We start from the raw sequence: 14,253 nt of genomic DNA, 5'->3' as shown, positions 1-14,253 counted from the left end.
TAAGGCCCTTTTCGTGCCAGGATGGCACCAGAGCAGGAGTACAGCTGGCACAAACAGAAGCAAAAGAAGGAATCCCTGCAATTCCCATGTTCCTGCAAAACCCTGGCTGCAAATTTTGCTGTGAACCGACAGCACATCCAGGAGCCCTCAAATGCTACGGTAATGTGAGCTAAAGCAGGACATCATGTAGCCACCTACATTCCAACAGCCGAGCTTAGAAAAATGGTAGAACTGCACAAAAAAGAGGAATATTCCAAAAAATGTTAGAAAAGTGGGTGCAACCCCTAAAGGAAGAGTAGGTCTTGATGATAAAGGAAGATGCTGCTATTGCATGCTTTGGGAAGGGCAGAAGCCAAGTAAAGGCTGGGCAAAAGCCCAGGCAGCAGCAGGGGGGTGAATCTGGAGGAGGAGAGCTGGGGTGGTGCTGGGAAGGCTGAAGAGGAGGGAGCTGCAGAAACGATGTTGGGAGACATCTGGTCCTTGGTTTCTGAAGCACTGGCTATTTTCTGGCTGAACGCTTCATTTTGGCAACACACCCTGATTTCCTGGAGACTTTACAGGAGGTTAACAGGGCTACAGGGAAGAGTTCAGGGAAAGGCCAGGCATGGATGGAGAAGTCCCTCTCCACCAATGCTAAGAAAGGCAGCTGAATAACCTGCTGTTTGTTGTTTGATTAACATATCTGCCTACCATAAATCCCATTTCATGGCATTAGTGACACTCACCCGGGCATGAGGGTGTAACTAGATCGCATGGCCGCCCCGCCAGGACCAGGTTCCTCCTTGGGCTGTGCTTTTGCTGGGGTTTCCCCTTTCTACACCAGCTGCCTGTTCTGCAGGTAATGTTTCACCACGTTTTCTCACTCAAAAGATGAGTTGGAATCTCACAGGAGACCAATCAAACCACTGACTGCAACCTTTGCCACTGAAGCCAAGGGAGATTTTGCCATTGGACATCAGAAAGGAGCAACATGGGACCCACGCAAATTTCCAGCAGGGGATATTCTCCATGTGGAGCAAAAGCAGGATCCGCTCCTCCCTCCTGCAATTAGACATGGCTTCTTCCCCAAGTGCCTTCGCTCTGTTTGGGTGCTATTCCATGGGATTCGGGGCTCTCCAGGGCTGGGCAGCCCTGGATTAACATGCCAAGATTCAAATAACCAGGACATCGCTCTCAAGTCAAACTGCAACTGGAAGAAAGTGTCTACGCACTGAAAAAGGTGCCTTTGTTCTCACTCACAGGAGCAGCGAACAAAACATCACTGCTTTCGGTTTGCTGTGCCCCCAGAGTCCTTTCATTACCAGTTTTTAAGGGGGTGAAAATGTTGCTAACTCTTCTTTTCAAGCAAAGCTTGTAAAGCTCCAGAGAGTTTCGGGAATGAGAAAGGAGGAAGGATGAAAGACAGGAAAAATTTCTAGAGCCGCTTGCTCTAAATTAATTATTTTGCAATGATTTTGCATGTGCAGGTGTGGAAAAAAAAAAAGGACCCGCAAACATTATCATCGGCCCTTTCCCATCATCAAACACTAAGCCCGACAGTCCATTTTGTTCGTCAAAGACACCGGCCACCCATCTGACTAGAATGACCAATTAAAAAAACACCCGAGCGCAATACTTGGAATAATTAATACAGCCCAGCTCTCATTTAGCAATGAGGAGCTGCCACAAAATTCTGCGGCAGACAGAATCAACCCTAATTGTGTAATTTCCCCAGCTGACGCCTCTGAGTACACAGCCAGATTTAATTGGAGATTATAGGGGCTCTTTGAAGGTGCTGGGGCTACGCAGCGGGGGCTCCAAACAAACAGATACAGAGGGGTAGGGAGCACTGGGGCAGAAGAGCAGTGTGTGAAAAGAGAGTTTTGTTTTTGTTTCAGGGCCAGGAAAAACAGCTGTAGAGAACAGAGGTATTGGAAAGCCTCTTTTTGCATAGGCGGACCACGGTTTGTGACAAGGCTGCAACAAATGGGCTGACGTTTTGAGGCTGCTGAAGTTCCCCTTTTTTCTTTTCTGCTGCCCATCCCTAAGGGATGCCCGTTCCTGTACTGCCCTTCGGAGAGAATGCTTAAAGGAGTGAGCAGAGCAGGGCACTCCACGTGGAGGGCCTATCTCTGTGCTCTCCAAGAGTTTTTGCACCAAATATTAATTTCTTCTAGGACAGATTTCCTCTTGTTCTCTTGCTTTGGTATTTCCAGCTCCTGTCATTCAACAATTTTGGGTCAAAGCCCCAAAATTAACAAGACTGACTTCAAACTCATGAGTATTGGAATCAGCTCTCCAAGCTCTTCTCTATACATATGAGGGTAAGAAACTCCCTTGAACAACACAATTAAGCCAGAAAATTAACTTATCATCGCTAGGAGCCAGGAGACAAGGGGTTTATTCAGTGTGTGTGTGTGTGTGTGTGTATATATACACACACATATATATATATATATATATATACACATACATGCAGTATGGCAACATGCAGTGAGCCAGTCCTGAATAAATACGATAAATTTATAGTTTTTTATATATTTATATATATATATATATATATATAAATAAAACTATGGTTATAGTTTTCTTTTCAATGAAAGCGTATTTATTTCTTCACTCCTCCAACTACTGACCATGGCTATGTCTGATGGCCAAGCAGGGGCTCATACAACTCATTAGTAGGGTATTGTTTTGCCACAGAAAATAGAGGACACAGGTTTTTGGGCTGTCCATAGGACACGGTACTGGTTACACCCACGTGTGCACCTGCCTGGGATGGTCCTGCAGCCCGTGTCCCTGGTGAGATGTCCCAGAAGCAGTGGTGTCAGAGTTAACAACACGGCTCCCCAGACTCAAGAGAAAGTCTGTGAAGGTTAAGGGGAGGGTCTGTCATCAAACCAAGCAACATAAAGCACATCCATGTCATGACACGCCATGAGCTTTCACTGAGCTGGCATGTTAAGCTAATCAACAGTTTTTAAAGCAGAAGAGAATCCAAATTTTTCCAACAAGACCTTTAAGCAAAGCCAGTTGTTACCTTTAGGTCTAAAAAAAGACACAGCCTCAAAGTCAATAAGACCCAGAATACAGGCTATAAATACATGAGGCTAAATGTATGTTTTCCTTTCCAGTGAAGAAAAACGTGTCTTTCTGTACCATAAACCAGCTGATGTTTTGTGATACCTGTTGCTAAGAGATGGGAGTTTACTACAAACCACATAAAAAAATAGTACAGAACGATTAATTGTGCTCATCAGAGCTGCTCTGCAGCAGGAACAAATCCTGACCAAACCTGAGCCTCCACCAGGCTTCAGGAGCCCTGAGCACATCTGCAAAGGTGCCCAATACCTCGCAGGATCCGACCCTTAATTAGAAGCTATCAGAAAACCACTAACTGCTGGTGATGGGTTGCCTGGCACCATAACTCACTGTTACCGTCCACATACTGCACGACACAGTGGTACGAATGTATTACAGTGACGGACTTGTTCTAAAGAGTCCTGCATGTCCAACACTATGGGCAGGAGAAATTTTCCAGTCATGTTGAACTTCTGCCAATGTACATAGCTGATTGGGAGTTCAAATGCAAGACATTTATTTATTAAAAACACATACACACAGGCAGCTCGCTTTGCAGAAATATAAAGAGCATGATAAAACACAACACTAATGCCTCTGAAACATGCAATGATCCTGATTAGTGCTATTGCACTTAAAGAAAGCACCGAGAGGCTCCATCCTGGGGCTCCCTTCCCCGCACAGAGCAAAAGAAAAAGCCAGCAAAGCCAAAAGGCTTGCTGCCGCTTACAGCATCAGTAAATTTGGCCCTTGGCTAGTGGAAATTTTATGCTCTGGCTCCAATCAAGATGCCAGTAAGGACCAGAATCAAAACAGCTACAAATAAAGCAGGCCAAGGTTTACAATGGTGTAAATCTGGCATAACATTGATGTAGTAAAAAAAAAAAAAAAAAAAAGTGTGTTTTTGCCTGGATTTACATGCAATGAAAATTCATAACTCTAGCTCATCAGGTCTCCCCCAAAAAACACTCAACATTGCTGCTGCCGTAGGATATTACAGCAGCACTATCGCTCTGGCAGCTACTTCTGAATTTTTAGATAAACACCATCATGATCACCGACATCAACACAGAGAAAGAGCTGCTCTCCAACCAGCTGAACATCTAGATGAGCTGCTCCACTTCAGAGCTACCTCTCTTTGAAAAAAAAGGCCTCTGTCTCCCAGAAAACCAAATTACCTGTGTCTTCGGACTCATCGTCATCATCTTCATCATCACCAGACGAAGGGGAATCTAGGAGGAGAAGGAGAAAGAAGTGAAGCACAAAAAGGATGGCACACGGGGATACTACGTTGGACAAGGCTGTTGGTGCCACAGTGGGCTCCAGTGAGGGGAGAACATCCAAGTGATGGGTCACCCTTCCCTGCAGCTCCACAAGTCTGTCTCTCCCAAGCTACTGGGTCAGGGACAACTGGCCAGGAGCTTTCTGAAATGGGAAAGAGGTGTCACGAGTCTGCCAGTGCTCTGCCACCAGAGACCAGGGTCCAATGCCAAACACTCCTCCCTGTGTGAAGTGCTCTTCTCATAAATAGAAAGGCAGTTCCAAAAGGGGAAGTTTCTTTTTGCAGAACAAACTCTCCTCCGCTTTTTTCCCCCCTCCAGCACTCACCTTGAAGACTTTTTATTTCACCAAGTCTTGAAATGACAGGTCAGCATTTCTAATTCACTTTTCCTGCATTTTTCTTTTAACTCAATAAACCTCAGTCACATCTCCCCTTATTAACTCCTCGCTCAACTACTCAGACCACAGCTTTTAAAAACTTCCCTGTGCAATCAAACCTCTCTCTTGAGCGACATTTTGATGTCTACTCCGTGAACCAGTTCCCTTCGATTATATCCCTCCTACAGAGACACCTCGAGGCGGTAACTGAATACAAGTTAGCAGGTGGGAATTTTCCATCTGTATATCTCCAAAACATCCTGAACTGTTTCTCTTAATGTGATCTAACATCTCACCTTCTCCAAGCTGTCCACAATGAAGTCTCAGTCTCTCCATTCCCCCACCAAATGACTACTGTAAATGTAAATCCCATTATAAAATAGCAGCTTAGTGTTTGATTTAGTTTACATGATTTTGTACAATTCATTGTCTGGAAGATTCAGAATCACTGACTTCATATAATCTCTAGGAATTTCTTTTTTAAATAAAGGCAAAATGCTAACAACCGAGCAGCCTTTATATTCTGAGACAGTGGTAAAAGAACTTGGCTTTCAACTCACAAGGAAACTTTGTGAGTGTTCAAAGTGTGGCCAGGAATGTAAAGCACTACTTTAGATCAAGCCAGGCAGAATCTCCTTCATTTCAAGATGCACTTGAGTTTTCTGCCATTCTCTGACCAGCTCAGTGGAGGTAAAAATGGGGAGGGGGAAAAAAAAAAAAAAAGGGGGGGGGGGGGGGTGTGAGGGGATAAAAGGAAAAGAAAGATAACAACAAATACTACTCTGCAGAATCTGGAAGGACTTTCCAGACATATGCACCATATACAGGAGTGACACAGGAATCATCTCCCTGCTTTAGACTGCAGTGGCACATCATGCTTTGCACCTTCTCCCTGGCAAAGTCCCAAGGAAGATTTCAAGCATGTATCTAACTATCCACAGTTGAGGTCCTGCTGGCAGCAGAACTAGGGAAATGCCATGGGGCTTGCTGAATGTGAAGTGGATGTTTAGGTGTGTTGGCTGAATCAGCAGGTTTGCTCAAGTCCCAGCGAAGGCAGAAACCCAGCCAAATCGCCACCAGCATTGACAGAGAAACCAGCACATTCTCAGCCCTGCAATCTCAGATTTGGTTATCCATATATTAACATGTGATTATAATTTACTTCTGGTTTCCAATGAACCAACTGTGACCAGAGGAGCAGAATCAATTTTTAAACCAATTCAGAAACATTTCCACAAGAGCAAGGGAAGAGTCTTTGCCCTTGCCTGTGTTTCAGATGAGAGATGCAGCTTAGGTTTTAAGAGCAAATATCCCATACTAAGAGCTACTGTCCCATTCAGGTTCCTGAAACATCACCTTTTTCAAAAAGTGACCACAAATTTGTAAGCTCTTTGTTAATCATTTACTAAAACAATCCTTTACAGAAGCTGATGAGTATTGGCATCAGCAAGAACTGCTAGATGCTATTCTCCAAAGAGCTTTAACTATGAACAGAAAGGGGCTTAAGTTTTTTAGTCAAGTGTTTTGAAGAGCTTAGTTTTGGGTATTTTGAAAGCTCTTTTTGCCAGTACTAGCCTGCAGTTCGTGCTTGTCCGTGCTGCTCAGCCACTAAATCCAAAGGCTGTTCCATGTGTGAAATGGTTGCAGAAATGGAGCTTCTGCCAAGAGGGATGGAGATCAGTTTGGGCATGCAGCCTCTATTTGTGATCCTCTTCAAGTGCTCAAGTTTTAAGAAGACAGTACATTTCTTTTTGTAAACTAGCAACATGCTCAAGCCCACATCTGTCCAGAGAGGCATTTTGAAGAGATCAGACCCTGCTATTAATCAACCTGGTTTTCAACTCCGCAATGCCAGCTCCAGCATGTCCTTGCTCTACCTTCAGTATCAAGCATCTCACTGTGCACAGTCACCACAGAAGAGTTTGTTGCAGACTCAGAACTCATGGCCCCACATAGGAAAATCCTGATACACTCCTAGAATCTGGAAGCACCTCTCAAAATGTGACTTGCATGTACATCAGCTATTCTGAATACACCTAGCCTAGTTTTGCTTACTTTACAATACGGATCAGAGCAATTCCAGTCTGTTGATACAGATTTAAAGCAGTTTAATACAGAGGACAACCCCAGCCCTGAACATTAGATACCCACATGGACACCCAACCAGATACCTGAGCTAATGCTGGCGTTACCTTTAAGAAGTGGGAACACAAACCACAAATCTCCAATAATGATTTCATCTCCGCAAGTGCCACACTGAGCAATCAGTACAAATTATGAAGACGTATCTAAGCATAAGAAAGGCGCCACTATTGCCACATAAAGCAGGGCTTCAAAGTTTAAAACAAGTGCTGCTGACAGCTAAAACAGAGATTCCCACATTACTAGCACTTTGGTGGTAATGACAGTGGGCTAATAGAATCAAAGACTCATAATGCTGTCAGAAAGCAGGTTCAGGTTACTCGCTTGTTCTTAAGCTGTTATTAGCTATTATTAGCGAAGAGGAAAAACACAGGGGCTTAAACTTTTTAAAAGCAGAGGATTATCAGCCCTTCCACTATTAAAAACAATTTCTCACTTTACGAACTTTTGGGGCTGGCAGCTGTTTCATTTGAGCGTGTAACCAGCTGCCCTCTTCTGCCTCCCTGCTGCCCCTTGAACTCAAAAGCATTTTAATGTCACTTTAAAAAAAAAAAAAGAGTAAAGTTTCTAACAACCTGCAGTTCCTTGGATAGTTGCAATAATCATACCTAGTTAAAGAAAGCCTTTCAAGGGCCAAATACTTCTTTAACCATTTAATTGATATGACCTTGAAGCATTCACAGCGATCTCCAGTAACATTCAATGAAAAGCAGATGTTGGTGAAGGCTTGCTGAAACAAGCTTTTATTCTCACGATGGTTTGATTCTCTCACTTACACAAAATCCTATTCCTGGCATGAAAAAGCCCTTTATGGAGTAGATGTGATTTACAATCACAAACATCTCTCTGTTTGCTTTTCAGACAGACCCCCTTACTTTTTGAGGGAACTCAACTTTTGGAGGCAAGGACCTACTGTTCAAGGATGCTCGAAAAAGGTCCAATGCACAAGGGCAAAGGAAAGTTTTCAAAATCTTAGATCCAGAAGGGGTGAATTTTTCTAAAAATCCAGGCTTTTAATCTGTGTGATCAGAAGGCTTTCTTCTGTCTGTTCACAGTGATGGGTATCCATCTACCAATGCAGAAACCTGAAATCATGGAGATGATCTTAATGTTACTGGTTAGCTCTCCGGGAGCAACAGTTTTTTCTGGCACTCTCCATTTAGTGATTCAGGCTTGGACAACTTGCAGCTGTTCTGTCCTACTGTCCTAATCATGGAAAAAATATGACCAAGCAAATGACAGCACGTGCTTTGCCAACACAGCACTTGTTTGCAATACACGAATCCCAATAAGTACCTTTGATGAAGCACATTTACAGATAAGCTACTTCTGAAACAAACTGGTGATTTGTGATAACCAGGACAGAAGGAAGAGGATTTATCAGCTACAGCAGGGGAACAGTTTTCAGGAACCTCCAGCTTTTACATGCAATTTTGCCACTGATTTCTCACATAAAGTAGAAAAAGTCACTTAACCTCCCTGAGCCACAGTTCACTCACTCACAAAGGACTTCAAAGGCACATGTAGCATTGCATCTATTTGAGGGTTAGGGGGGATTTGGGGTTTAATCTGACTCGCGCTGTTTCTAAGTCTCTCTCAGTATTAACAACAGGCTTTAACATTTGGTATGGACACGCAAGCGTTCTTCGACTCGTTTGTGGTGTCAGTCTAATCACTGCCAGGAGTTACCAGGGAGGTAGAGACCCACCAAGTATGGATGAACACCATAAAGCACCAGCTATGCTGAACATGTGGAGGAGCAAAAACAGAAAATAAATAAATAATTTTTAAAACCCACCAAAACAGCTGTATTTCTGCATGTACCTGTAACTCTGACTGTAAAGTTTCCCAGGACCTCATTGGAATGCCTTGGCTTGCAACTGTACAGCCCCGAGTCATCATATGACACATTGATTATCTTCAACAGTTTTTGTCCAATATGAGTTCTGTTGGTAGGTACAATCCCGATACCATCTTTAAACCAGAAAACAGACACAGAAGAGCCTTGGGTGTTACAAGAAAGTTCAATGGTATCTCCATTTCCAAACACCAACTCTTCCAGAAAGGCGGTCTCGCTTCTCAAGTATTCTGCAAAGGGAGAAAGAAACGGAAATGAGTAAATAAGACCAGGTGTCAGAGAATGAAAGAGCATTTAAAAAAGAAATTTATATTTGCTCTACTGATACTTCCATGTGCCCAGAGCTCCTCCTTGCCAGAGGCGAGGCTTGCCTGTCCCTGGCAGGCAGTAAGGCACAGCCAGCTGTGCACACTGCAGTCAGGTCTCTGGCTGATTTACAAGGACCATGTCCACCCTGTAGTGACCAAAACACGGCCACTCCACCAGGTGCATCGTAAGAAACAGCACAGACCACTACATAGGGTCACTGCAACACCCAGCACTGGGGTGTGTGGGGGGTGATCTGGCAGAAATAAGTGTGTGCTTATTCACAGTTTGGTCCCTGGATCTCGGTTTCTTTACTCCTGTGAATCTGTCCACAGCCCCTGCCAGACCCTGCAAGAAGGGGATAAAAGGAGCAGAAATGGGAAAACAGAATTTCTCAAGTGACTCTGGGTGGCCCAAAGGCAACCTCTGTGGGCTGCAGGAAACAAGGTGGGAAGGCTGAATGGAAGATGCAAGCTGGAATAGCTAAAATAAATGAACCCACCACTAGCTCCCTGATGGAGTTACCCTCTGTGCAACAAAGAAGTGCAGAACCAAAGACTGAGCATGAAAGCTGAAATCCTCATCTCTTCAGTCTACCAGCTGCAGTAGCTCATTCCACAAATGATGCCAGTGAACGCTGCCATGGGCTGGAGAATGTTTTTTACCGTAGGATAATGACACAAGGAAAGATTCAAGCTCAGAAATGTCCCCATGGCGAAATGCGGTGCATGTTCAAAGTGTGGTTCTTGGGCCTGAAGGTTCTCATGTTCCTTCTAGTGACATATAAACTCACTCTTGGCATTAAATGGTTTATTTACCCTTTACACTTCTTTAATAAAGAAGAATTAGAATACAGCTGCCCTCAACCCAGCTAGCTTAACAACAAGACTGCCATTCTCCCCGCTTTGTCTATGCTAACCAACATTTTCACTTGGCATTGCCCCACCTCTACCTTCTGGCTGACACCGGCTCCGAGGCTGTATGTTCCACCAGGCATAAGTGTCTTCTTGCTTTTTTACAGTATGTATCACAGGGGACCCTACTCCTTGATGAAGATACTTTGGTGCTATGACTACATAATTAGCAAATGAAAAGTGATTCAAAACAGTTCGGTCTGAACTATGATCCAAACCTAGGTGGCCCGAGTTGATCTCAGATAGTAATCAGATTTGGACAGAGATCCTAATTTTGCAGCTTCAGCATATTCATAAATTACAATTTGACTTTAAAACCAATGCAATTACAGCAGCTCTGAATACCTGAGGATGTGGCACTGGCTTCAAGCTGCTCTTCTGCCATTAAGTGAAAGAGTTGGAGCAGGTTATGAGAAAAATGTATTGCTCTTCTCTTCTTGTCATGCAAGCTTTTATTCTTGAGGAAATGTAAAAATTAAAATTATAAAAAATGTTTTAGTCAATACCCTTGCAGGATAGAAGTAATGAATCCTGGGGGCCTGAAAATGTGGTATTTCATGGGAGGTATCATCTCGCAGGAGGCAAAGCCCACACTTGTTGGGGTTTACAAAGATTCTTTCCTCTGACACCCTTGCAGCAATTCCAGCTCAAGTATTTTAGAGTTTGGCCAGAATTCTGTGGTATTCATACAGTCAAAGGTTTAGGGTGTTGGGTTTTTTTCTTTTAATGAAAAGATTTTTCCTGAAAGCGTACACTTTTAGCAAAAAGAAAAAGAAGACAGAGCTCCAATATCTCCTTCCTATCAGACCAGCACCTGTTGCGACACTTGAGTGTTCACCCATGGTCTCTTCCCAACGGGGATATAGCCTTGGGGAAAATACGGTTGAGAAATATTCTGGTTTAACTGTTCCTTTCAGAGGTTTTTTCTTCCTTTTTCTAGACCGTAAGGATTTTTTCAATGATACCAACTTTGGCTTCCAATTAAAAAGCCCGCATATAGCTTTGCACTTGCAGGACTGGGTACTGATCTTCGTTTGTTGACTCTGATGGAAGCTCTTGCTAATTTAATCTACTGGAAAACAAATCCCATGCAGCTGCACAATCCCTCCACACAAAATACACAGTTTTATCCAAGCTGTTTGCCAAATTATCAAGACTTGTATATTTTATTTTTTCTATCATAAACCTACCGAACAGGAACAAACCCAGACTAAGCACAAGCCAAACTGTACTGTTCGGCCATTTAAAAGGAAATCATTCTTTTTGGAAAGCCATGAACCTGGGTTAAGGACAAAGTGACAAACTCTTTTTATAAAACATAATTAAGGAATGCTGAAACGAAGAGGAAATTCACTTTATACTCAGAGCAGAACCACTGGGGTCTTTTCTTTCTGTGGAAAGCATCATCATCTCTTGTTTCTGACAACTTTTTGGCATCTCTGCCCTCAATCTCCCCAGCCAGTCTCCACCAGATACCGTGATGCCTGTTAAATGCAAAGTTCAGTCTTGGTGACTGTTCCTGCTGACTGGGAGTAATGTCTGGAAAGATGGAGAGTGAATTGAAAGGGTTATGGATTATAATTATAAACATTATACTAATGGTTTTAATCTCACTTCTTTAAACAGTTTTTCAAATTTCAGTTTATGTGCTTATGGCTTAAAAAATAAACAGGACTCAAATTGGAAACCTCCACAAAGTACTTAAACATGCGCTTCAAGTGCTTAAGCACTTTGACCAACTGTGACCTTGGAGAATGAAATTTTACTCTTATTCCTCATATAGCTTTCAAATAAGATGATAAATCAGAAAGCAGAGACAGTCTCATTTCCATGCTGAGAACAGCTGGAGTTTTGAGTGGGAAAACACAGCTCTTCCACTGGGTGCCCAGAGCCCAGCACCTCCTTCCAGCTGCAAGTGCCTGGTGTTCCCAACCAAGAGACACCAAGACATGAAGGAGACATGAAGTTGCCCCCTCTGGAGCCAAGCATCCAGCCATGAGACTGACTTGCAGAAGTCTACATCTCCAACCACGTTCACAAAGTGGCAGGGGCTGCGTGTACAGCCTGTGTTTGGGAGGAGTTTAACACAGATGGGCTGAGCTCTCCTGAGGACCTGGGCAAGGGTTTGGCCACCTTCTTCATCCTGCATCTCTCACTGCTAAATTGTAAGGAAACCAATCCGGGGAGCAGGTACTGAGCTCTCCTGACACAGTTGCTTCTTCCATCTGCTCATACACCTTTGACTGAAGCAGTCGGAAAAACTCCACCTGCAAAGCAGCACTGCGGGGAGGTAGGTTTTCAGATTTACTGGGGCTGAACACACACCTCCTGGATCTCAGTCCTGGGTACCAAGAAAACCACCCTTGCTGCTGGCAAATACCTATCCCCACGCACCCTTTAAAACTTTATCCTAAAGCGTTTCTACTGCGAGTCAGGTTGCAAGGGTCCCTCTGCTCCCAAAGGAAACCCCCATTTGGGATCTAACTGACATTAAAAGCATCTTTTCAAAACCCACAGCTGACAGAGTACGCTGCTTTTGGCAGGGACAGAGTTAACATTCTTGATAGTAGCTAGTATGGGGTGATGGTTTGTGCTAAACCCAGTGCTGATAGCACAGGGGTGTTTCTGTGATTGCTGAGCAGTGCCCCCACAGAGCCAAGGGCTTTTCTGCCTCTCATCCCACCCCACCAGCCAGGGGGCTGGGGGGCACCAGGCCTGGGAGGGGACATGGCTGGGACAGCCCGCTCCACCTGACCCAAGGGATATTCCGTACCATGGGATGCCACGCTCAGCATATAAAGCTGGGGAAGACGGACGGGGGGGTGGGGGGATGTTCCGAGCGATGGTGTTGGCCTTCCCAAGTCCCTGTTACATGTGATGGAGTCCGGCTGTCCTGGGGGGGGGGGGGTGGGGGGGGTGGGGTGGGGGTGGGAGCTCAGCCTGCCTGCCCATGGGGAGGGGGGAATTAATTCCTTGGTTTGCTTTGCTTGTGTGCACGGCTTTTGCTTTACTTATTAAACTGTCTTTATCTCAACCCAGGAGTTTTCTCACTGTGCCTCTTCTTCTGATTCTCTCCCCCATCCCACCAGCGGGGAGCAAGCAGCTTCATGGAGCTTTATTTGCTGGCTGGGGTTAAACCTCGATACACAGGTATAAATTACTGGGGAGTTAATTCATGCAGGGGTTATGGGAGCCTGCTCTGTCACTTGCCAGCAGAGCAGGGATTAATGCATTTGCAGCTATAATGGGTTCTTAGAGAGGAGGAGGCAATCTAGGTTGTGGGGTCCTGATACATGACTAAAATTCAACCATGTATGAGTTTAGCCAAAGCAGTAATTAGTCAAGAATCACCAAGAGACACTTCTGATGGGGATCAACACTCGCAGCAGCATCACTGCTGCTCAGAGCAAACATGCTACAGAGAGCCAGGCAATTTTTAAGCTGTTCAGAGGAGCAAAAAGGCAGCAACCAGCCAGGAAGCACCTTCCACAACGAGAAGCAGCTGGGCCAGCAATGCTAAAAAGCTTTTGTATGTATTCACTTATAAGGGTAAGATACTTCATCTCCATAGCTGCTTGGCTCATCCCAGCAATAATTCACTTTTTGTGTGGTTCACAGCTCCAAGTGCTTAAGTGTGTCAGTATTTCCATCAGACGTCTGCTCCTTAGACATCAATACTTGTTTCTGGCTGAGCCTGGAAATGTTTTATTTTGGCTTTACCGCAGGCAGCTTTCAAGAACTGCAGGAGAATATGCAGTTATTTCTTCTTCAGCCACAAAAGGCCAAGGAGGTGGAGGGTGGTGGGGTATTCCTGGCCTGCTTATGGCCCCCAAAAAACTTCAAGCACCCCAGAGGCTAGCTGATGCCCTCCTTGGAGTCAGGGACTATTCTCAGGAGCTGTGGCAGAAAGCATGGGGGCTGCTGCTGGGTGGCAAAGGTCCACAGTGCCCGTGGGAGCCCTAGGGGGGCAGGGGAACCCTGGGGCCCCATGGCACCTCACAAAGTGCTGGGTCCTGGGCTCCAGGACATTCTACTCGTTTCTCTTCATCTGTGTTTTTCCTCCTGGAATAGCTTCCCACAATTCTGCTTTTCCAAACATCAATGTGTTTGGAAGCTTCCTGAGGGACTGCTCAGGTGGGGTGCACGCCTCACCCACCATAACCATCCTCCTCTTCCTTCAGTGAGCATCCCGCAGCCAGGGCACATCCACCACACAACTGAAACCCTACCGAGACCCCCCACCACAGAGCACTCGAGGCACAGGACCTTCAGTACCAACAGCAAGATATTCCTCACCGTACCCCGCACCCTGGC

The 14,253-nt window shown here is 44.8% G+C and overlaps 1 protein-coding gene across 6 annotated transcripts in view; it reads right to left on the bottom strand.

The window, feature by feature from the left end:
• Nucleotides 1-14,253, bottom strand: part of FGFR3 (fibroblast growth factor receptor 3) — a 58,139-nt gene that overhangs the window by 26,490 nt on the left and 17,396 nt on the right. For all 6 annotated transcript variants that reach the window (XM_040592136.1, XM_040592146.1, XM_040592154.1 and 3 more), the window contains exons 2-3: nucleotides 8,686-8,949; nucleotides 4,239-4,292 (exon numbers count right to left, since the gene is read on the bottom strand). In XM_040592136.1, coding sequence (XP_040448070.1) covers nucleotides 4,239-4,292; nucleotides 8,686-8,949 — 318 coding nt within the window. The remainder of the gene's footprint in view (nucleotides 1-4,238; nucleotides 4,293-8,685; nucleotides 8,950-14,253) is intronic.

This window comes from Falco naumanni, chromosome 1 (assembly GCF_017639655.2).
Source record: "Falco naumanni isolate bFalNau1 chromosome 1, bFalNau1.pat, whole genome shotgun sequence".
Lineage (NCBI taxonomy): Eukaryota > Metazoa > Chordata > Aves > Falconiformes > Falconidae > Falco > Falco naumanni.
The sequence above is the reverse complement of the archived record's forward strand: the minus strand, read 5'-3'. Positions and strand labels throughout refer to the sequence as shown.